Below are 25,371 nucleotides of genomic sequence, written 5' to 3'. Positions count from 1 at the left end.
TTCAGGTATGCCTATACCAATGTAAAGTCCCATCATTTTTCACACACTTTGCTTCCTCCTTTCCCCTTCTTGAAGGTGGGAATCCAAAGAAACTGTCACCTATTTGAATTACATTCTGCTTCATTATGGTCAGGTAAGGTTTCAAGTGGCAATCAAGTCTTCTTCAGGGAAATCAGGAGAACAGCTTTCAAAAAAATATATATGAACTGAAAGAAGGACCCAGACTAGAATCCTCAGGTTTGATGAAAGGAGGAATATAAATATTGACTCCATATAAATATTGATAAGATATAAATATTTCAAATACTTCATAAACAAACAAACAAACAAAATTCAAACAGACATTACATTCTGCTATGACACAGGTTTGGTAGGTAGTTTGTTTTATAGAGTTTTGATCCATTTCCATGCAAAACTGTGTGTCAACTAAAGTGATGGATTCATTTTAAAATGAGAGTAGAATCAACGTGTGTAGAAAGCAAAGTATATGTAAAGTAGAAGCTTCAAAAAGAATATTTTTATTTTTTTAATGGTTATTTATTTATTTATTTATTGCAGCTCTGAAAAAAATTTCACGGATTGTAAGCACAACATGATTTATCACACAGCACTGCCTTATGGCCCTGATTTAATTGATGAAATCCTGGTTAAATATAAGCTCCATGGCCTCACACACAGACCCTTTTGCCACTGCTTTACTCCTTCCTTTATGCAACTAAATGCGAGGTCAAGAAGTGGTTGAAAGTCATGATCAAAATCTTAGGCTGCTTTGAAATCATTAATCATGACTTACAATAAGAAGAAGCCATGATTAATCAAAGCTTTCTGGCTTCTTCCCAACTCTCTTGAAGAGAGAAACAAAGGGAGTGCCTGAATGTGCAGGATGTTTGTGTGCATCCTGACTAGAGGTGGGGATATTTGTATTCGTAAACAAATATGAACATCCTTGTCCCAGCTGGACCTAATGAGGGTCCGGGCCCAGGGACCGGACCATCCACTCACGTGTCCTGACACCATGAAAGTCCCGCTTTCCCCACCAATGGCGCCCAGAGATCTTTCAGCTTGGCTGGCTACTCAGCAGCCATGCAGAGAGATTCCTCCTCCTCTCTGTTGCCTGGAGTGGCCAGCCAAGCAGGAAGACAGCAGAGGTCCAGGCACCATTGGTGGGAAGAGTGAGATCTTCACTGTGTTGGGACATATGAGTGGACAGTCCAGTCTCAAGGCTGAACCTTCATTAGGTCCAACTGGGACAAGAATGTTCATATTTGTTTACGAATACAAATATCCTCTTCTCTAATTCCGATGTATTAAACACTCGATTGCCCAAATACAGCCATTCTTGTATCTTAAATAATTTTAGCCACTGGAAGATGTAGGATTGAATAATCAGATAACCTTCTTGGATCCACACCTTAACATGGTAAAGCGGTAAATGCCATCAGGAGGCCAGACTCCATTATTAGCCTGGACTCCTATCAGGGTCACGCAAGCCAGAATGTTCACATCTGAGACCCCAGATTATATTGCATCCATCCTTTTCAAGACAGCAGTCTCTCAAGGAGTTTGCTGCAGTTCCTAAATCACTATTTTTGAATTCTGCACATATCAGCAAAGACCTCTGAATGAGGCAGCACAAAAGCTACAGAGCCATTAGCCAAAAAAGGACCTTAATGAGAGCAGCCCTAGCCTTCATACTGGGGACAAACACTAACAGCACTTAAACATAATTAGGGCGCTGACTGGAGGTACAAAATTAAGGTTGTGGATTACTAGCAACACATTGGCCTTAATTACTGTGACCCTGAAACTGTCAGGTACTGCCAAAGTGACAGAGCCTGAAAAGACAGAGTTAATTTGCCACATCCATCTGTTCATTTCCAACCAATTATGAACTGGAATGGAACAAATCATGTGTTTGACCTGCTTTTGCCCCTCCAAACACTACAGCAATAACGGACATTACAACCCAGTGAAGAGGTCCATGATGGATCTAAAGTGACAGGAAACAAGAGTTTATTATACATTCTGAAGAGCACCAAGCTGTGACACTACCAGCAAGCTAGTACAATGTATTCTAAGCCACCAATCTCTTCTAAAATCTGTGTGGGAATTGGGCAATGTCAACATTATTTGCATTTAGTTTTTTAGAAGTTAATTTCCAGTCCTAGGACAAGGCTGGGCCAATAACACTGATGGATGACGCCTACTTTGCAATCCTTACCACATGCAGAAACGATCCTACTTATAAAATGCCAACCCACTTCCTCCACTGGGAATTCCTATGACCTGTGGGGAACCATCTGACCAGAAAGACTAGTTCAAACCATGGAGGTACATAATCTAGATTGAGGCAGCAATAGTTAAGCTGGGGGTCAGTCAACTGTTGGGCAGAATCCTCCAAACTAAGCTTCCACAGGCTAGATTCCCAAGATACAGGTCTCATTTAACAGTTGCTTGCCAGAGCAAAATGAAAACTAAGAGATGGGTGACAAGGTACAGAAAACAACCCCTTTAATGATCAAACCAGATGTTAAGAAGAATACATATCTCCCACAATTAACCTGTTTCCCACCTAGAAGAGGAGTTCCTCAGAGATACATGTCTCAGAAAATTAAGCCTGTAGAAGCCTGCAAATTAAGCCTGTATTTACCTTCTAATGATGAATAAGAAAACAAAGAAAACTAAATTCAAGCTACATATATAGACATGAGTCATAACAAACAGATGTATTTTACCAACTATGAAAACAACTCTGCAAAAATGTGACAATGCCTAACCTGAGGTCTCCTCTGAACATTGTCCACACTGAACTATCCAAGGTTCCCTAATTTCATTCCGATCCCCTCTGCCCACTGAAGCAGCCTTCAATTATGTGTTGCAGCCCATGGTCTCCTGCTTCTGATTTGCACAGGACATCAAATGATTGAAAAAGGGTACAGTTTAACCTCTAGAAGGTTTATTTGATGCCAAAACATTTGAATCAGCCACTGAAAACTATGGCGTGCACCTTATTGTCTGACTAACTCCTGTTATCTACAGCACACTGGGAAGAATTCAATTGAATTGATTCCCTATACTTCATTTGTTTCTCTATTGGCATAGCTATCATGAGTACCAGTTATGGCAGCAGACATAATCATCTCAGGAAGATGAATAAAGTGACACTCCCATCAAGATGAGCAAACTGCTAACAATACCGACATATGAAGCTTCTCCCTGCAAAAGAAGCACAGGTGAGCCTTAGTAGCAGAAACCCCCACACTATCTTTAAAATAACTCCCATCATATTAATATCCAGCACCAAAAATGCATTATGCATATTTAACTAGGCATGCACTCTCCCCAATATAGAATGAAAACACCACAGCTGGCTTGTAACAAATAGTCTGCCAGAATTCTATAGGTGGCCAGTCAATGGGAATTCTGGCAATTTCTTGACAAGGCTTGCAGTAAGACGGGTACAGCAAATGTTTGGACATTTTTATGACCAAATTACTGCCAGCCATAGAAATATTTCTCTCATGGCTAAACAAAACAGGGAAAGTTCATAAGTGGTTCCTTTTTGATTCCACTGTCCAGCTCTCTAAAATCTCTGGGAATGCTTAAATTCTCTTGCCATTTCCATTCCTTCACATCATGGGTAAGATAGTGGAGTTTGTTTGTTTTTTTTAAACTTGGGCTTAGTTTTCAATTGTGGTGAAATGGTTCAAATGAACAAACACAGTTATATATGAGAACAATCTAGATATTAAACCAACTTGTCTGGGAGAAAGTTTATGGACAAACCTTCTTCCTTTCCAGATTTCTCTTTGGGGGTGGGTCTTTTCCGTGTGGTTCACCTATTCCATGAGACATGCTATCTCAGTCTGCATGAGTCAGTCTGAGATAGCATGTCTCAAACACTTGTGTAACCAAGCAACCGACCGACCGACCGACCGACCGACCGGCCGGCCGGTTGGCCGGCCAGCCAGCCAGCCAGCTTCCCTCCCTCGCTTCCTTCCTTCCTTCTCCTCTTCTTCTTCCTCCTCCTCATCCAGGAAGTATCTACCCTTCCCACCAAATGAAATTAATTATGCTGAAAAAATATTTTACCTGCCTGCTATCCATTAGTAGTTTTCAGGTACTGAACCCCTAGTAAGTCGAGACTTTATTGACAATCTGTAGATGCAGACAAAGGATAGAATGTACACAGGTGCTGTGAATATGGGCTATAAGCTATCATTTGTGACCCACAAAAACTTCTGAGGAGTGAAGTATTTTTTCAAGATAGTAGGTTACAGATTATGGAACTTGTCTTTAATCTTCCTGTTCTGAGCAGCTGTGCTTTCTTTGAGTAAATACTCTGGAAAAAATGATGCTGTCATTGTTTTTCTGCATGCGACACGTAAACCCTTAGAGAGATCTGTCAAAAAGAAAACACCTATCCTTTTCAACAAGTATGACATTGCATAATTCTGGGAAATGTTCTAGTTGCATAACTGTGATTACCTAGCTAGAACTACCAGGTAAACTCTAGTCTAGCCTCTAATAATATATATATGTTTTTAAAAAACACACATAAAGTAATTGTTTGTTCAGAACAAAAGCACTTGAAATGTAAATGAGCATTCTGGCCAATTTCAGCATCACCTTTAATATACAAGCAAACAAAATAATCTACACAAGCTTTAGGTTCGGTAATCTTCTGAACATTTTCATAGGAAAAAGCTTCTCACCTGCCTAACTTTCAAGTGTAGGTTCAAGCCATTAATAATGTAGCCATTAGCTGCAGCTTGGCACTGAGTAAAAAACTAGCTGAAGAGAAAGCCAACATTTTGACAGTTTGGCAATGGCTGCAACTGTATGCTTTTTATTTTAATGAAGCACTGCTTTTAAGCACTCTGGAGGATGTGGTTTTGTATTGCAAAACCAAGTTCATTGCAAGAACTAATTAAATTCCATTACTCATTACAATATTTGAAAAGTAACCCAATGGTATTACTTGCTGCAGTGCTCAAAAAGTATTCCACTATGTTACATCTTCCACTGTTTGTTAGTTTTCCATTACCATAAAAAACAATCTAGGATGTACAAGAGAATGGCATAAAACATGGAAAGCTGCTATCAAATTCATTCTAATAAATGTTCTCTTTGGAAGTAACTAGAAAGTATTGCTTGCCAGACCAATAAAGTATTTATTTATTTATTTATTTATTTATTTATTTATTTATTTATTTATTTATTTATTTATTTATTTATTTATTTATTTATTAATTAAATTTATACCCCGCCCCTCTAGACCATGTCTACTCGGGGCAGCTTACAACATAAAATAAGACAATGTAAAATATAACTAATCATAAAATACAATTAATATATTAGTTAATACAATTAGATTAAAATTAGCAGAATGGAATAAGGTGAGAGAAAGAAAATAAAAAAAAAAACTTAGCTGACTGGAGGGAAGGCCTGCTTAAATAGCCAAGTTTTTAACTGTTTTTTAAAAACAGTAACTTTGATCCTGTCATTGTATTACTTTTGAAATGTGATGTCATTACATCCTTGTTCCCCACACCACCAAATTAACTGTGATTCTTGGAACTCATTACATCCAAGTTATAAGTAATACTTGAAGACGCTGGACTCCGTAAGGCATGAATCCAGTGTTTCATCACCAAGCATAATAACTGCCTCCTTAAAACTAAAAGAATGATTATGCAAGGTTCCCGAATAGGCAGTTTCTGTCACAATACTATTATTGGGGTTTAACTAATTAAAAGAGAAAGGCTGCGTAAGATCACCGCATGTTTCAAAGTTCCTCCAGAAGGAATAAGAGATTGGTGGCTGGAGAGTGGAGGAGATAAGAATGCAGACACCAACCACCATTGACAATAATCACACCCATGATGGTGGATACATAGCTGCACTGATGTGTGAAAGGGGAAAGCACGTGGCTGGATTATCCTGGCAGGGCTGTCCACGTACAGATATATTGGTAGGAGGACATGGTTGGCTGGTGGTCCCTGGAAGAGAATGCAATCCTCAGGCTGAAAATTTTGGATACTTTCCCTTTTACTACCTTCATGGGGGCACTGAAGCAGAGCAGGCCCACAGTGCTCTGTTTTGGACCCTGCGGCACAGACAATGAGTCATCTGGACGCTGCAACTGCTTGATTAACGACGCTTGTTTCTTACATTTGTCAGCTATCCCTCAACAAGACCATTCTGTGCTAGACTTGGTTCCATACTGCTTCAACTGGTTCCATTGCCTAATTTATTTATTTCATTTTTTGCTCTGTCTCAATATTTGTAGACTCCAGCCCATTGTATCCAGTACATCACACTGGCAGAGTATTGGATTGTGACTCAGGAGATCTCAGTCTGGACCATAAAGAAAGCAGACCGCCGAAGAATTGATGCCTTTGAATTGTGGTGCTGGAGGAGGCTCTTGAGAATCCCCTGGACTGCAAGGAGAACAAACCTATCAGTGCTAAAGGAAATCAACCCTGAATGCTCACTTGAAGGACAGATCCTGAAGCTGAGGCTCCAGTACTTTGGCCATCTCATGAGAAGAAAAGAGTCCTTGGAAAAAACCTTGATGTTAGGAAGGTGTGATGGCAAGAGGAGAAGGGGACGACCAAGGATGAGATGGCTGGACAGTGTCTGCGAAGCAACCAACATGAACCTGACACAACTCCGGGAGGCAGTAGAAGACAGGAGGGCCTGGCGTGCTCTGGTCCATGGGGTCACGAAGAGTCGGACACGACTAAACGACTAAACACACACACAGATCTCAGTCCTATTCCACTTGGCCATGAAACTCAGTTGGTGACCTTATTTACTGATTGATAGGTAGGTAGGTAGGTAGGTAGGTAGGTAGGTAGGTAGGTAGGTAGGTAGGTAGGTAGGTAGGTAGGTAGGTAGGTAGGTAGGTAGGTAGGTAGGTAGGTAGGTAGGTAGGTAGGTAGGTTGGTTGGTTGGTTGGTTGGTTGGTTGGTTGGTTGGTTGGTTGGTTGATTGATTGATTGATTGATTGATTGATTGATTGATATACCATCCCATTAGTGCAAGCACTACTCTGGGTGGTTTACTGGTTAAAACTCAAAACCCCACAAGACCTTCAGCTGATCATACATCCTCACAAGGATGTTGCAGAAGAAGTAGGAAAGGGAGAATCTTATATACCAATTTGAGGTTGCTGGAGGAAGGCCAGGATATAGATGCAACAAATAAATAAATAGTAAATTATGCTTCCACATACAAATCTTTTTTGGCTTCCTTACTATGGCATGTGTTTGTTCGTCAGAGCAGACAAACACGAACAGACCTTCCATGGTCAAGTTCCACTCTAGATTCAGTTGTCTGTGCCTTCTGAAATGGGAGGCAGGCACCTAACAACATGAGGAATGCATCGCTGCCATCCTGGAGGTGTTCACTTTTTGAAGAAAAAAAAAACAGAATTGGCTTTAATTGCCTCAGGGAATTAAGTAATTGCCTCTTCAAATATATTTTCACACCAGTTATTTCCAAGTACAGACCAAAAAAAATATTTAAACGAAGGGAAGGAGCTCAACCTGTCGATAGGGAGATAAATTAATTTTGACAAGTAATTAGAACCTAAGATTTCTTGACAAATTGCCTTTTCTTGAGCATGCAAAATGGGCAGGGTGTGGGTCACAGCTGTATTCACAATAAGGGTAAGTTCCATAATAACCCTTCAGTGTTTCCAGCACTGCAGAAATGTAAGCATGAGCAGAGTGTAGCATCACCATTTTTCATGGACAGCTACAGACAGATGAGTCTAAAAGCCTGATATATATATTTAAGTCAACAAGTTCTGTGTGGAAATATCTAGAGACAAGCATGTGGCTTCCAAAAGACAATTTAGTTTTTAAAGACATGGTTATTTCCAGAAATGAGCTGAAATTGTTTGCTTTTGTTCTGTTCCTTTTTCACATGGATTTTTTTAAAAAAGTTTTCATTTTTCAGTATTTTTTAGCATTCTTCCTGAACATTTCAACCACTTCTTGAATGACACTATAGGAAACACTATAGGAAGGATTCAACCCTAAATCTTAAGAGCCTCTCCGACTAATCTACTTCACCTAGTGGTTGTGAGATTAAACCTGGATGACCCCTGCATGGACTTTCTTGTGCTCCGTGGGAGGTAAGCGTTAGGGTTGCAAACATTATGTCTATGCTTTGCCACGTTGAGTTGTACCCTCCCCTCTAGAGAAGTAAGGAAGATAAAATACAAGTAGAATCATTCTGTTCTATCTTCATAAAGAATGAGTAAACAGGAACTGACCCAAGATTACCGGTGAATGGTTGCACCTGATCAGGGATTTGAAGTCCAATGTCTCTAGTAAAGTATCTGATGGTCAAACCATTACAAATCTTCCTTCACATCCCAGCCCAGCAGCTGAGTGAGCAGCCTTGATGGAGCCATTGTGATTAAAGGGTGGCCTTATCTTTCTAGTCTCATTCCCCTTCCAGGCAGCTTAGTGTGATCACTAAGTAAAAAGCAAAGGCTTGCAGGAACCACAAAAAGCACTGTTTCTCAGCAGAACTGCTCAACCAGGCTTGGGGGATCTGCAACAAGACCTCTGGGAGGAAGGTTACACTGAGAAATGTGGGTGGGCCACAGCAGCCTTCATGGCTAAAAATGGATTTGAACACAAGTCCTCAGACAAAGCCCCCTTTCCATTTTTGTATAGTTGCTCTCAAGCAGGGAATCTCTCAAAAAGTTGCAGATATCTGGAAAAGTTTCTTCCTAAAGTTCATGGTAAGCAAAATCATGTTTTTAGAGATGGCCAGGATCAGAGAGCAGGAAAAAAATGCTCATTAAATTCTAGCTTCAGTCAGAAATATATTCCTTTGCTAGTTTCTGTCTCTTCCTCAGAAGGTGTCTCTTCAGCGTGGTCTAAACAACATGAATAATGAATCCCTTGACACAGTACCCTGAACATCAGCAATGGCATAAGTGATAAATGCCTACTAATAATGACTTCCCATGGCAGGAGACTGTAAGGGAAAACAAGGATGTGCATGCAGGGCTGTTTCCAACAGTAAATTCGAAGGGAGGAACAGGTTACTTACCTGTAACTGTGGTTCTTCGAGTGGTCCTCTGAGAATTCACACATGTGGGTTTTTTCTGCACCTGTGCAAAGCCCTCAGAACATAGCAGAACCTAAAGAAAACCATTAGACTAGCTCCCTGCAGCTCCCATGCCTAACGGTTGTTCCTCAGTTCCCACAGCCAACCACTGTCATGGAAAAAATAGTTGTATGGCTGGATTGTGTGAATGCACAGATGACCACTCAAAGAACCACAATTACAGGGAAGTAGCCTCTTCTTTTTCTTCTCTGTGTGTCATGGCAAAACAGATGAAATTACTGCTCTCCTGAATGCAGCATTGAGTTTAACCCTGATGTCCAACCTAGAGTGTTTAATGAATGTTGAGGATTGAGATCATGTGGCTATGCAAATGTTTCTTAAATGGATCCCTCCGAGAAAAGCTGGAGATGCGGCAACAGCTCTACTGGGATGTCCCTTCAGACCTCTAGGGACAGGTTTCTTTGTCAGCTGGCAAGGCAGCATCCTTGTGTTCATAAGCCGTTTTGATAAGTGCTGAAATGTGATCTGTTCCCCCAATTTGCAACCCCTGGTAACTGAAAAAAAATGTTTTGTTAGACTTCTGGAAAAGCCTAGATGTTGAAGTATAGAAAGCTAGGGCTCTGCAAACAACTCATGTGTTTTTCCACCTCCGTAGTAAGCGATGAGAAGAAGGTTGGAAGTACCAAGGGTGGGTTAAGATGCTCGTCCCAAACTATATTAGGTAGGAAAAACATACTGGAGAAAATGGTGATCTTATAGGATTGCAGGAAAGGTGGATCATGCCAAAGAGTGCACAGTTCACTTGCTCTGCATGCTGAAATGATTGCTACTAGAAACAGTTTTGTATATAGTCTTAGATCTGTTATAACCAACGGCTCAAACTGTGGCTTCATGAGCTGATTGAGTACTAGTGAAAACGATCACTGTCGAATGGAGCCTCCACACTAGGGAAGATATTCTGTAAGCCTCCAAACACTACAAAGCGCTTATAATGTACGCTGGTGAGGGGAATCTTGTTGGTGCACATGACACATTTGTTGCCAAATATGATGAACACTAATTATTTCTTTTATTTATTTACTAGAACTACTAACAGGAAAGGAGAATGAGATAATGAAGATGAAGGAAAAATATGAACAGGTATAGTTAACAGACAAACAAAAAAATAGGCTCTAGACTAGCCATTCCCAACCTTTTTTTTTTTTTTTTTTTTTTGGCCATGGCCCTTTTTAGGAGCTCCTTTCCAAGTTCCAGGTTCCTCCGTGTCAAATGAGGATATAACCCTAATCAATATCTTTCTGAAACGTCTTACATTCTTCAGTCTGTAGCCCCTTCAAATGTGCCACTCCCCCCCCCCCCCCGAGGCTATATGTTTCCCATTGAGAATGGCTGCTCTAGATGATGTTCCAAGAGGTTTCCTCAGGAGCAGCTCAAGGGAATGGCGGGATAACTATTATGCACGGGAGCATGCATACTGCAAGGGCTAATCTAATAGGCTTCTGTGGCCTCCGGAATATTCTGAGAGTTTTGTGCAAGCACAGAAACAACCCACATGTCTGATTTACAGTATTCACAAAGCAAAAGAATATTTTACAAGTAGTGGGTTACTTGTTCTCTGGTGCTGTTTGAAACTAACATGGCCTATGTTGGCTAAGCTAGTAGTAAAAGAAGAAAGAGGACTCAGAAAAACAGTGTTTCAGGAAAAACAGCTGACAGAGAAAGTGTCATTCACTGCCCCAATTTTGGCTCCTCTAGCCTCAGCCCTATCTGCCTGCCTACTTAGCCAAACTCTCCCTTACAGTAAAGCAGTGGGTCCCAGGTTCTCAGTCTCCTCCTTTTGCCTGACTGGTTGCTTACGAGCTATCCTATGATTGGCTGAGATGTCTTTAGGATGGTGGTTAAGATCCCTGGGCAAACTACCACTCCCAGAAACCCCAGCCAGCACAGCTAGTGGGTGAAGTCTTCTGGGAGTTGCAGTCCAACAACACCTGGGCTACTCAAGGTTGGGAACAACTGCTTTAGGAGGCTGTTCAATTCACTGTCACAAGGTAAGGCAAGCCTTGCCACTATATGCAACTGTATTTATTCCTTCTTGGTTACTTGTTGAAACATCTGCCCACCTTCTGTACAGTATATCATTGCCAACAACCTAGTAATTCTGACAGCAGAAAATAGGGTTGGTTTTTCAAAGAGATGAAAATGATCTGAAAGAGAGGAAGTGCTTATGTTGTGTCTGCTCATTCAATGGTCGCATCTGTGAAACAGCTTCTATGGGATGCAAGGAGTCTCTTATTATTTCAAAGCCCTGCAGGACATTTTTGATGAGCGAGACAAGAGAAATGTTTGCACAGGATTCAACAAAGCCATTCTCAACCACCAACAGCAATTTTAAAAATAATGATTATCCCCAACTCATATCAATTCTGGCATTAGTGTGCTTTTCAAAGTCATCAATCTCTAGTGTTTATCTGCAAAAAAAGTCCTTTAAATCAATAGTTACATAAAACAGAAGCACAGCAAGTATACCATGAGATTATAGAATTTGCTTCCCAAATCCCTGACTAGAGAGAAAACGCACACCAAACAACAGCCACAACAAAACCAGCTTCCAATACCGCTGAGACAGCCAGCAGAACTATTTGTGATGGATGCCAGTACAAAACGCTTGCATCCACAGGACTATAATTTGTAGTCTCCAGGAAATATTTAGGGTGGCATTGCCCCATTATGTTTTTCAATTACTTTAATGCATGACACAAACGCACACACACACACACCCAAAAGCCCAAACAATAGCATTTTTGAAATAAGGCCAATAGTCATCTGAGCCAAATATAGAGGTAACTGTTATGTGAGCACTTAGCATTTAAGACAGGGTCGAGCACGATAGCATGCAATAATGGAAAATATGATATTGAGAGGGCATCACCATGAATTTTCTAAGTATGCAATCAACCTAATCATTTAAAAAATTGAGTCAGCATCTGCTCACAGGGAAAAAGCCCATGCCTGCAGAGGGCACTGAGAATCGGAGCATTCCAAAATGTATGAAATTTAGTCCTAGGTTCCTAAAGGAGAAATTGGCAGCATGGATTATTACAGGAGCAGAACAGGACAATTTGGGAGCTTAGAGCAGCACACTGGTTGGCCAAACTGCTGTACCTCCTGAGGGAACAGCATTAAATGCACTACAGGACCCACAAGCCAAAATTCATGTCCCCCCCTTTATAGCCCAGGTTTATTCTTAATTGTGCATTTCACTGACCTAGCTGCTCGACTTCCTCCTGTACATATATACAACTCTGTCTAAACAAACATTAAACAAGTCTCTCTGATTATGTCATACAACATAGATTCCACCTTCAAAAGAGCATGTAGACACATGTAAATATACATGTGGACACATGCTATTTTGTCTGACACCACATCTACAAGTCAAGCACCATTTCCTCTCCTGAGGTGGCATCAAAGCACCTCTCCACTGAAACAATATCTCTGCTGGAAAAAAAAAATATCCCTGAAATGCCTCCCAGCAGTTAAAACCCTCAGAATTGTAGAACTGAAAGGGACATGAAAGTCCCTCTCATCCACTTCCCTGTCAGTGAGGGAAAGACACAATAAGAATCCCACTAATCAATTTCCACTTAACAGGATCAGAAGATGATGTTATCAAATGATTTCATCACACATTAATGCCTGGTGAGCAATGCCTGGGCAGGAGACTGCTGGGAATCTGCTGGGATCCCTGGACATAAACTAGCCATGGTTTACCATGAAGGGAAACTGCTCAGCAGATGCTGAAAATGATTAATGTTTTATGTATTCTTGAAGGCTTTCACAGTCGGGATCTAATGGTTGTTCTGGGTTTTTCAGGCTCCTTGGCCATGTTCTGAAGGTTGTTCTTCCTGACGTTTTGCCAGTATCTGTGGCCAGCATCTTCAGAGGACAGGAGTAGGAACAGGCCTACTGTTTTTCTGTTAAAAGGTCCAGCTGGGAACCTGTCCACAGCTGAATTTCTACCCCATCTCCAATAATCAAGTAGTTCTAAAGGTTAACAAAAATAGGATTGGTTTTTCAGAGAGATGAAAGTGATCTGAAAGAGAAGTGTTTATGGTGTGTGACATTTGCATCTATGAAGTGTATTTATTTAGTTAAAATATTTTAACCCACCTTTCTCCTTAAAAAGGACCCAAGGCAGATTATGAAAAGACAGCATTTAAGTTTGTAACAATGAGTATACAGTACTAAGAGGACCAATGAATACAATACCATGGAGTAAGGTACAATTATCCATTTAAAAAAAAAAACCCAGTTGGAAGCAAGTTACTCAGGGAAAGCTTGCCTGAAGAAAAAGGTCCTTGCCTGCTTGCAGAAACAGAGCTGAGGAAGTGTTTAATTTGGCAATATCCTTATTGATATTGCCAAATTAAACACTTCTCTTCAAGAAAGAAGGCTTGATTTGGTTTGTCTCCAGTGATTGCAAGTACTGGAAATGAACCAAAACAGAGCAATTCTACTCATACCAAAAAAAGCTACAGGCCGCAACACTCTTGGTGACAGGCTGGTGCACCCTAACAGATATGTTATCTGATTGCCATCTTTAGAAGTAAACCAACCCATCCCTGCAGAGGGCCAAACAGCATGCCAAATACCTGCATAGTCACCCTTTGAACCTACTCAATTGCCTTTTATTGTAGGACGCAGGATACATGCCAGGAAGAAATCAAATGGTGAGGTAGCTCAGGATCTAACCTGTGCCAATGACTGTTAAAAACAAGCTTCCTTTCCTCACATCTCATTTCACTCCACACAGAGGTTTTCCTCCTTCACCACCACACTCAATAAAAACTAATGCTGTGCCTTTGTCATTCTGCATAAATTCCTACAGGGACAGAGGAAAATGAAACTGAGAAGCAAAACTTGGTAACTTGGCCATGGGCCAAAACTCTGTTGGTTACCCTAAGTCAAATGATAACTTAGTCAATTCCTCCTAGTAAACAAAACTAACCAAGTCACTGTGCAACATCCACCCACCCAAGAATCATAGCAGGGATGTTTTGTATACCAGGGCATAACAGACCAAAAATTATGATTTTGCTAACATTAGCAATACAATTCCATGACCTCCATGGATATGGAGGGCAATTTTACCCTGTAGAGTCTTTTTTTCCAACCTGCAAAGGAATTAATGGGCCTGTTAATACCTATCAAGGCAGGGGGGGGAAGCTTGCCAAATAGGTACTATTTTTCAGAGCTGTCACGTTGACTCTGTAAGCCCTTCCCTTCTGTTTCTCCCCCCCCCTCCTCTGAAAGGGACCTCTGGAAAAATTGCCATCTCTGGATAAGTAAAATATGTTGCCCGGAGAGCTAAACAAAGCTCGTGGATATGATAGCTAGAAGATTGGGCAGAAAGAATCCATTCACATTTCTGTCCACCTGTGAATATGCTGAAGTTTATTTCTGCATTTATCTCATCTTTCAACCACATATAGGTGATCCAGTGGAACTTGCTAAATATAATTAAAAGACTCCATCACTATAAAATCAAGAAGAAGCAAAGCACAACTCCATTAAGCAAAAATAAAATGCACAAGTAGTATTGCTGAATGACAGCAAGAGTCACGAGAACATCACCACAAGGTTTTAATTGGCCCTGAAACAGGCACCCACCCGACAAATACACTTGAAGAATTTATTCCAAAATCTAGATGCCATCACAGAAAAGGTTCTGCCTCTGTTCACTGCTGACTTTATATTTGCAAGATATGCGTCTGCCTCAGGAGTAGCAGCAAATGTGCCCCAGCCGTCCAAAATTGAGCTGCAGAGCATTTAAGGTCAGCCAAGCTATTCCGGTGGCAACAATAAACAAAGTGTGTATAAATTTCCTGCCTCTTTCTGGTGTCCTAAATCAGGTGCCTGAGGTAGCCACCTCACTCCACCTAAGGATAGGGCCAGCCATGCACTTCTGACTGAGGGTGTGCCTCAACCAAAGATCTTGACAACCAGACAAGGGAAGCACAGGGAAGCAGATGGTTGTTGAGAGAGTCCGACGAATGAGAGCTTTCAAGGTCAAATTCAACACTGAATTGTGCCTAGAAACCAATAGGCAGCTTGACAGCCAGCCAGAGTACATCTTTAAGAATCCTTACTAGAGATGGGGGTATTCATATTTGTATACAAATATCCCCCCCTACAGGTACAGATAGCAAATGTTCGGCCCCCTGGGGCCAGACCGACCACTCACGATTCCACCACTGCCGCCGGCTCTGTTGCTCGTGATAGATTAGCTACTCCTGGCAGAAGGCGGGATGACGAGCCTCTCTGCCAGGTTACAGACTTGGTGATCCATCGCGAGCAATGGAAGGCTCCGTGAAGCCGGCAGCAGCGACGCAATCATGAGTGGTCGGTCTGGCCCCAGGGGGCTGAACATTTGTTATCTGTACCTGTGGGGGGGGGGGTATACATATTCGTATACAAATACTCCCATCTCTAGTCCTTACTAATACTGTAGCCTGGTTGCTTCATTCTTGCAGGAGAAATGTGTTCATACATTCTTGTATGAACACATTTCTGACTTGATTATAATGTGTTGCAGCAATTTCACATGTGTGTGTGTTAAAATGTCACCTTCTCTCAGTTTCAGTTGATGCAAAATAAAGTCTTGATGTCCTACATTCTTGAAAGGGAGACCCAGACATTCCAGGATAATAGATGTAGTGTGACGAAAGAGATCTCCCCTACAATAACCCAGATTCATAATGCCACTAGCTTCACAACGAGGACTCTTACTGTTAGACATAACATGAGAAGGAGTCCATGGAGTGAGGAGAAATTGATGCATACAAGGTGCTTCCAAGATCAAATTTCAATAAGCCATCCAATCTCTCACACGTTATGATTCCACACCTCTCCCCCTGCAAGTTTTCTATTTCTGAGTGTAAATAAACCACACAACTTCAAAAGCAGAACTTCAGGATACCATCCATCATGTTCCTTATTCATCATTCTTGGGCACCAAGTGAGAGAAGACATCATTTTCTTACATGGGCAACAGCCAAGTGCAGCCACGAGCACCTGCCTGCAAATGCTGCTTTTCAGCCAGCTCACACCTTGTCCGTACTGTAGCTTCAAAGGCAAGCATCTCAAAAGCAAGGAACTGCAAAAGTAAATTATCAATTCCCAAATCACTGAGGGACAAATCATACATTACAGATTGCCTATCATTAGATGATGAGAAATCCTATGGTATTCCAGAGATATTATTCTGGCAGATCTTCATGACTCAGCAATCATATTTGTGAAAGATGCCTGAGTTCACCTTCCAAAGACCAACTGTAAAACCAAATCCGCTAACTTGCAAATCATGAACAGTTTGGAAGAGAATAGTGTGACAATTAGATGTTTTCAGCACTTCAGGAATTTCACCGTCTAATGTATATCTGTAATGTACAGTTTGGCCTTCAATTAACACCTAAACACAAGAATTAGCAATAGCTAGACAGAGAGTTGCTCCAGATCTTGGACAAAGAGGGTGAATCCAGACCAATGGTTGGCCATTGGTTTGATGTCAGGTTTTCCATAGTACTGTACATTAGAATTTCACAGACACACCTCTCTCTAAATGAACATAAGACTTCAAACAGAACAACAGTCCTACCATCATCATTCTCATTAAATGCCGGTGGCTTGCTGGAGGTGTTAGCGCCCATCTCGGAAGTGGCTGGAAGCTCTGCACTTACATCATCCTTTACCATAAACTGATAAGCTGGCAGATTTGCAGACCTTTCTTCCTGTGGACCTTGGAAGGAAAAGGAAAAGAGAGAGGGAGAAAAGAGTAAAAGAAAGAAGTATCAGTCCCATAGCAGCCTTCAAATTCCTCAGACTTCGTCAAATGTTAGCCTAAGATAAATGGGAGAACAGAGTCTTTTTGGTCAGCCTACCCTTTGCAAGATCAGCTCTGCCTCTTCATAACGTTTAACATCTATTTCAATCCGGCTTCAGATCTGTTTATCAGAGAAATACAACACTGGCTGCCTGGGAGGATGACCTGTGCTGGGAAATGGGCAGAGGGAGTGTGTCCACGTGGGTTGTGATGGACCTCTTGGTAGTTTTTTCTGTTATCAACCATGGTATCTTTCTGGGCGACCTTTCCAGTATGAAGCTTAATGGCAGTGTTTTAAAGTGGCTCAGGTCTTTTTGGAGGGGCAAAGTCCGGAAAGTGGTGTTGGGGGTCCTTATCTGACACTCTGGTCTTTGGCCCATGGGATTCTCCAAGGCTCTGTCCTTTCCTTTTCAACATCCACGTGAAACCACTGGGAGACATTATCTGGAATATGGGGGGTTCGGCGCCATCAGTATATTGATGACATCCAGCTGATTTCTCCTTTCCATCTAAATCTGAAGAGACTATCTTGGTATTAAACCAATCATTTTATTTCTTTGCTATGCATTTAAATGGCCTTTAAATTGTTTTAATTCAGTTCTTCCTTTTGATATAACTTATTTAAATGCATTTTAACAATATAGTTCATTTTTTTACAATACGTATTTCAGTTCATGGTATGAACTGTCACAGGCCTTGCACTGGGAGAAAACTGTTTTTAAAATACATAGGTAAAGGTTCCCCTTGATATTTAGTCCAGTTGTGTCCAACTCTAGGGCACGGTGCTCATCCTTGTCTCCAAGCCGTAGAGGCAGCAATTGTCCGTAGACAGTTTCCGTGGTCACGTGGCCAGGGCGACTAGACACGGAACACCGTTACCTTCCCACTGTGGTGGTACCTATTTATCTACTCGCATTTGCATGCTTTCGAACTGCTAGGCTGGCAAGGAGCTGGGACAAAGCGACGGGAGCTCACTCCATCATGTGGATTTGATCTTACGACTGCTGGTCTTCTGACCTTGCAGCACAGAAGTTTCTGCGGTTTAACCCGCAGTGCCACCATGTCCTCATTTAAAATACATACCTACATCAAAATAATGTTTCTGCCACTGTCTCCTCTTGCTCTCTGTTTCAAAACAGACAATTTCTGTTTTCTAATTTTCACTTCTAATGGGCAGCACTTCCACTTTGCTTTGAAAATCTGCATTCTGCTTGTACCAAAACATAAGGAGATGGACTGCTTTTATTCTGTTTCGAAAACATTGGCTCAAGTAGTCTCAAAGCCAGAACTGGCTGGAAAGGAAACACTTCATTTAAAAGAAAGAATGTTAAGCTTTCTCATTAATAATATGACTATCCCCAAGAACAAAAACCACACAGGCAAATCCACAAATTTTGTACACAAAGGCCAGGAACCTGCTCAGAGCATAAGCAGGCAGAGCTGCAACTGCAGAAGCTACTGCAGCAGTCAGGCCAGCCGCACAACCAGTACCTTGACAAACCCACTATGGCAGTTTCCATAGTTGGAGCTCTGTGTGCATGAGTACTGACCAAAATGCTGACCAAAGAGTTTGCTCTAGCGTTGACTCGCCATCATGAATCACCCAACAGCCAGTAAACACCTTTTTGGAGAGGCTTATGCACAAGCAATGCATAATCATGTCAGTTATTTTCACTGTGACAGCTTGATTCATTGCGTCTTCTGCAGGCTGCAGGATTGTGTGTTCCTGCGTTTGGAGGCAATAATGGAATTTCAAATACTTATGTATAAATTTAATTAATATGGTCTTGACCTTGCATATGTATACTGTAACTGGAAATGATTAAAGACTGGCTCAAAAGGAGAATGAAAAGTTCCTTCTGCCCACACATATGAGCAAGACAAAAGGAAGTGCCTTTCTTCTCCAGAGGGAGAAGGATATGCCCCCCTATTGCTATTTAGAGATGGGGAAGATGTACACAACATCTAATGCTACATTCCAGAGTTTGGGACCTTTTTTGAGTTACAGTTCCCAGAATTCATCACCCAGCAAGGCCAGATGTGGTCTAAAAATGTGACACCGCCAGAGTGAACCTAACAGCAGTACAATTATCAGGCATTAAAACTGATCCAGAAGGGCAAGATATTTTAGTCCTCCATAACCATGCTTAGTGGCTGAATTCACAGGTAATTAGATTTACAAAACTGGCATTTTACTGAAGAGTAGTAAATAGTGTCCCCAGTTTACTGCTACTTCCCATGTACAGATTTTAGCTGTATTCTTTTTTTTTTTAATGGACCAAGAGGGTTCGGAGCAAATTTTTCCTAACATTCTACTGCCTTTTGCCAAAGGTGCATTTTTCTGCAATCCCAGCCAATAAATGGGACCAAAAAAAGAGAGAGAGGGAGAGAGAGAGAGAGAGAGTCTCATGCAACTTTTCAGAAAATCATAATGCCAAGAAGCAGGGGTGGCACAGTCCAGTCATCAGTAGGTTGGCCCCATGCAGGAAATAATTAAATTTCTTCCAAGGCAAACACTAGAAGTACCTCCGAGCTACACCAGAAAAAGTATTTGTTTTCCCAGAATTTATTTCACCATCATTCCACCTTCTGTTTTCTGGCTCCAGGCACCAAAGTTCCAGAGCCCTATTGCACATAGTCTTAGAAATGCAGAACTGGAAGGGATCCTATGGATCATCAAGTCCAGCCCCTCTCAAGATGGCCCAGTGGGGAATTGAACTCCCAACCTTTGGCTCTGCAACCAGATATCATAAACTGCTGAGCTATCCAGCAGGAAAATGCTCACGGACAGAGGAGGTACCTCCTCCTCATAGATCTTAGAAACAAACTGATCTTCTCAGAGATAAAGCAAAGGGTACAGTATATGGTGAGACAAATTGAAACTAGACTACCAGAAGTCCAACTGTTGATCTAGATTATGCATCTGAACCTCAGCCTCAGTTCGCCTTTGCATGAAGAAGCATCGACATGAAGAGAACACACTTCTTTGAATAAGGCAGGAGGAGACAGCGCGCCCCATGCAGGAGATCTGCTATAAGGATGACTGCAACAACAAAATAGCCTCTGTCGTTCTCTGTATGTTGGCTGGTGCAACCTGCTTCCCTTATGTCCTTTTCCCTCAGCAAACACTGTTTTTTTTTTTATTGGGAGAAAAATTGCCTCACAATGCAGATCTTCCTGCAAATACAGTGGGGTCTTGACTTGAGAACTTAATCCGTATTGGAAGGCAGTTCTCAAGTCAAAAAGTCTGTAAGTCAAGTCTCCATTGACCTACAGTGCATTGAAAACCGATTAATCCCGTAACAGGCTGTTTTTGTTCCATTTTGGTTTTTTTCTGGTCTGTAAGTCAAATCTCAGTCTGCAAGTCAAACCTAAATTTTGCGGCCAGAGAAGTCTGTAACTCAAAAAATCTGTAAGTCAAGCCGTCTGTAAGTCAAGGGTCCACTGTACATAGACATGGCTTTTTACCTTCAGGGTTTATGTCTCCACCCCACCCCTAGTTTGAAGGGGTTCTAAAAACATCTGAAATTGAAAAACAAAAACAATAGCAGCAACAACAGCAATATGTCATTGCTCCTTAAAGATGGAAAACTGATGTTGATCACTCTTTTTGTAAACACACACAAAACAGAAAGGTGGGAGAGGAAAAGGCGGACTCCAATTCAAAACAAATGTTATCCCCCCCCTCCGGTTGCAAGTGTTTGGATATGAACTCCACATGCACAAACACTCCTCTTGAGATGGGCCGATATTACATGTGGTTCCCATTGGGGCAGAAAATACCCCAGAAGTCATTCTGTGCAAGTTGTTGTTTTTATCCACTTGGACAAGGGTTAAAAGTATATCTGACCCTCACAATTGGTGAACACATGTCATTCAATGATGACCTTTTTTTACTCTGAAAGTCAAGAAACTTTTCAACTTCCTAGACCTGTTTCCTTTAAAAAATGAGAGTCCTTAGCATTGTGAAAGAGACATTGTTAAAAGGATCAGGTGATCAGATTATTGTGAAAAGACTTTTTTTTTACCTGAGAACCTGGGAAACTGCTGACAGGGTGGATATTCCTGGTCAAACAGATTGTGTTCATAAATGGCTGGTTCCAATGTTCCTATACACTTCTTGCATTATTTCTCAAGTTTGTTTTCCTATTCCTTGGCTTGGCAAACACATGCTTGACATGTTTCTCTTCATCAAGATACAGGGAAAAAATTGGAAGGGGGCATTCTTGGTGTGTTACACGGGTGGGGATAAGGCAACAGGGTTGGGATGTTTTTGTTGTCCTCCCTGTTTTTAATTTGCTTGGAAAACCCTGTGTCAAGTTGCTAAATTTCTGATACATTGGTACAACTGACAAGCCATAGAATCTATACATTAGAAGTCTACTGAATGGAGTCCAGAATAAAATTCTGGAGAACTAAAATGTTTTGTCCTTGTACATAAGGGCTTCAATATCCACTACAGTCATCAGGTACTCCCTTTCACTTAGGTACAAAGTCCCCACTTACTTGACCTGTTGGTTTCAACACCTTAATGTTACTATCTATGTATACCAATGCTGGCTACACTAGACACTAGAGTGTCCTCACTGTAAGCGTGGGTCTGAATCCAACTCTGAATCTCAACTTGAGCAGATTCACTGCATCAGTGGGATTTCCTGAATGTTGGTCCACTATTCAGCAAGTGACTCAGGAGTCTGACCAGAAATACCAACTGAAATCAAGGCCTGTTGTACAAGCATTCAGGCAGTTTGAAGTACACAGAAAGAGAACCTAGTCTGTGTGAGATAGCCTCAAAACAGGTACAAAAGACGTGAGCCGAATTAAAATTTCTCAGGTATGACGAAGAGACTGAATCTGATATTCAATCCAATTTAAAGTAAACCTAGTGAAAGCAAATGAAACTCATTTGTGTCAAGCTAAGCCCCTTAATTTCAAAGAGTCAGCTCTAAGTAGGACTAATGCTGGACATTGTCCTTGTTCCTACGTGTGGTCAAAATGGAACTGAATTATAGCAACCCTAACAGGGTTTTCAAGGTAAATGAGATATTTAAGGTGTGGCTTTACCAGTTCCACTCCTCTTGTCAATTTTAATGGCCAAGTGGGCATTTGAACCCTATTCTCCAAAGTCCTACTTTACCAATTACTCCACTTTATCAACTCGATATAGCCCTATATCTGCATTAAATACAGCCTTACCTCTGCATTAAATCACTCTAGACTCAACCTACTATCAAAAAACCCATGTTATACTCTATGGCTGATGATTAGAGAAGATTTTCTAACAGGAATCAAGGGAAGGTGCAACAAGTGCGTCACTGCAGCATTTTGTCCTTTTTAAAACATACGCAGATTTCTAGCCATGCGAAGACGATTTTGTTTTCTAGTGGTTTTTTCAGCTAAAACAACACTCCCTTTGTACTTTAAAGACTGCGAATGTTATGAGGCACAAAGCTTTCACAGGACAGCAGCCCACTTCATCAGATGTACTTTGCTGAAATGAACTATAGATGAAGGGAATGGTTGCATCTGGCACACACTCTTGTGGCTGCAGTCCACAAACGAGTGTGCCAAAATAATGTTTTGTTACTTTTCCGGGCACCGGAAGAGCTCTCATTGTGCATTTTAATCCCCAAATTCAAGAGCTTTTAGTAAAATTGGAAAAGAAGTCATTTGACCTTCAGCATTTAAAAGAAAAAGAAAGGTTTGATCATTCAGGATGAAAAAAACAATATTGCCATTTTAAACTACAAATGCTTTGTATATGCTGTGCAGAATTTGAGGCAGACTCAAAAGGTTTTACTGATTGAAAGGATGCTTAAATAAACCTGTCCAAGCTACAACCATTCAATCAATGGGACGTATACCACTGTTGACTTAGCTTAGTCTGCTCTTGTTAGGACTAACCATTAGAACAAGCTCACGGTGCATAAGAGTATTAATGCTTTAAAAAGTCTTGCCTGCACTATAAGGGCACCAGTTCCACCTTTTGTTTCACACTGCTCCCACTTCCGCCAAAATCAGGTCATCTCACTGTGTGGCACAGCAGGGTTGATTCTAACAGGGTTACCAGGACAACTTAGGAACAGATCAATTCAATACCAGTCAGGGTCAGGAAATATATAGGAAGCAAAGCAAACCCCCAAAGTCCAATCAAAACTCTCACTGGATACGATGCTGGGATGAAGAAGTGCCAAGTTACTCCTGTTCATGGCTAAGACATTGCAGAGAATAGTCTTCTTCAACTGAAAATCATTACAAAGCTAGAGAAGGGGTAATAAAAAGATCCTGAAAGAAAGCAGAGGGGGATTCAAGCAGATTGGCTGAAAACACTTCCAAAGATAAGGGAGATTTAGCCACCTGTTATAGCAAGCCAAGGAAGCCAAAAGTAATACCTTTCAGAGAAGAATTTGAGCAGCTTTTTTAATATAGTGCTTGTGAAAGATTAAGGTTTTGATCAAACCTCTATTTCTCTTTTCTAGGCAATGCTATTAGCACGTTTCCCCCTTCTGGATATTAATTCTGCCTTTCATGTACGGTATTTTAAAGTACCATATGTTCTGTTTTTAAGCTATCTTGCTAAAAAACAGCAAAACAAGAGGAGCACTTCAGAACTTATTAGCCACATGGAGTGACTACTAGGTACCTTTGAAGCGTTCTGTATAATCAAAAAGTGTGCATTCGATTTCAACAGTAGAAAACACATGGAAAACCATACTTCACTCTTCCTGCTTTTTATCTCTTGACTTCTATGTGTTACTCATTCATTTACTAAAAGCAGGCAGGCATTATTTTATCCCTGCTAGTGGTCCATTTTATCAATTTTGATTCATAAGTCTTTGGTATTATCTGCTATTTATTATTGTCTTTAGGCTGATGCCTTGACTTTGCATGTTTTTCATCTCCAATACTGTTTTTATACTTTTATCCACTTTGCACCTTACTTTAAGTGCTATTAATTTGGGAGTGCAAATATATATATATTTATATCAGTAAATAACAATTCCACTTCTTCTACCAACATAAGGTGCTTAGTCTCTCCTTTCATCCCCATTGCTGTTCCTCTGCCACCACCTAAACAATCCAGATCAAAGTCCACCTAACCTGTACCATTCCCTCCAAAGCAGCTTCACGACTATGCAGCCAGTTCAAGAACTCTGGACAAGCCGACAGAAAGATAGGGACTCAACTCCCACTCTTTGACACTCTGCTGCCAGTGCAATAAGCCACTGGATCTTACACCATATCACACTGCTAAGAAGTCTGTCTCCCATCCTGATACAAAAGTCTGTCTTTTCCAAGAAGGGCATTTATATTTCATGGGTACAACCTTATTGAGATATAATTTGTAATAAGTAGATACGTAGGCAGAGGAACCAGGGATTAAGAGAGAGAAAAGCATAAATGTTCAAAATTGTCATTAACTATGATCAAAGGTCCCAGTTGGTTAATCCATGACAGATGAGGTCAGGAGAAGATGGCAAGTCTTGTTTGCAGGAGAACTCAAAAGTTGGGGGGGGGGGAGTGAATTCTGAATAACAGTTATGAAAGTTCTGTGACCAACCTGGAATAATTCTGTGCCCCACCAGAGTTATGCACACCACTGGTTGAGAACCACTCCAAGAAACTACACACTTGAAATGCATTAAATACTGATGGCGCAGATCAGTTTCTGTTGCAAGGTACAGTTCTGCCAAAAGACACTAATAGGACACTATTTCTTTAGAAAGATGAAAGCAATTTTTACACTCTTCCAACAGCTGTCTACCTAGGCACAAGTCATGTCTACATTTGATTAGCATCATGTTTCCTAGATTGTTTGTCCACATACTTTCTGTTTTTCAGTATGATTTGCTGCAACTAAATGAACATAGATAGGGATCCAGAGTGATTGACAAGATTGCCAATGACATGCTGTATATTTCTTTCTGAATTTTGCTAGCTGCCACCTGCATCTTTCACCTGATGTTGCAATCGTCATATGCAGCAGTGTACCAAGTGGCAGCCAGGACTGATTCTCATGCATAGAACAGAAAACATTTTATGTGAAGTTGTGATGAAACAGATTGCATAAGCCCTTCACTAAGCACTTGGCCAGAGAAAAGATTATTGCTGCATAAAACATGCACTCATTATTGCTCTATTAATAAAATAAATGCATTGCCATGATCACAGCATGCACCTGCAAGGTGCAAACATAAATCTTGGTTAAAGCTACTTGGGAGAGTGTAGAATCTGAAGGACTTAAGTGATCAAGTGTGTACTTTGCATGTGAAAAATCACACAGACAAAAGGATCAAGTGGCTGAAAAGACCTCTGCCTGAGACCTTAAAGAGCCACCTTTAGTCTCAATGGACAATACTGGGCCAGATGGACAAATAATCAGATCTGGTCCA

At 41.1% G+C, this 25,371-nt stretch overlaps 1 protein-coding gene across 2 annotated transcripts in view; it reads right to left on the bottom strand.

The window, feature by feature from the left end:
- STK32A (serine/threonine kinase 32A) overlaps positions 1–25,371 on the bottom strand; it is a 90,627-nt gene that overhangs the window by 60,946 nt on the left and 4,310 nt on the right. The window contains exon 2 of one of the 2 annotated variants that reach the window (XM_020807168.3): positions 16,754–16,894. The exons of the other annotated variant lie outside the window; for it this stretch is intronic. Within the exon in view, the coding sequence (XP_020662827.3) occupies positions 16,754–16,850 (97 nt within the window). The 5' untranslated portion in view covers positions 16,851–16,894. The remainder of the gene's footprint in view (positions 1–16,753; positions 16,895–25,371) is intronic. 2 annotated transcript variants of the gene reach the window in all.

The sequence above is a fragment of the Pogona vitticeps genome, chromosome 2 (genome assembly GCF_051106095.1).
Source record: "Pogona vitticeps strain Pit_001003342236 chromosome 2, PviZW2.1, whole genome shotgun sequence".
In the NCBI taxonomy this organism is placed as follows: domain Eukaryota; kingdom Metazoa; phylum Chordata; class Lepidosauria; order Squamata; family Agamidae; genus Pogona; species Pogona vitticeps.
The sequence above is the reverse complement of the archived record's forward strand: the minus strand, read 5'-3'. Positions and strand labels throughout refer to the sequence as shown.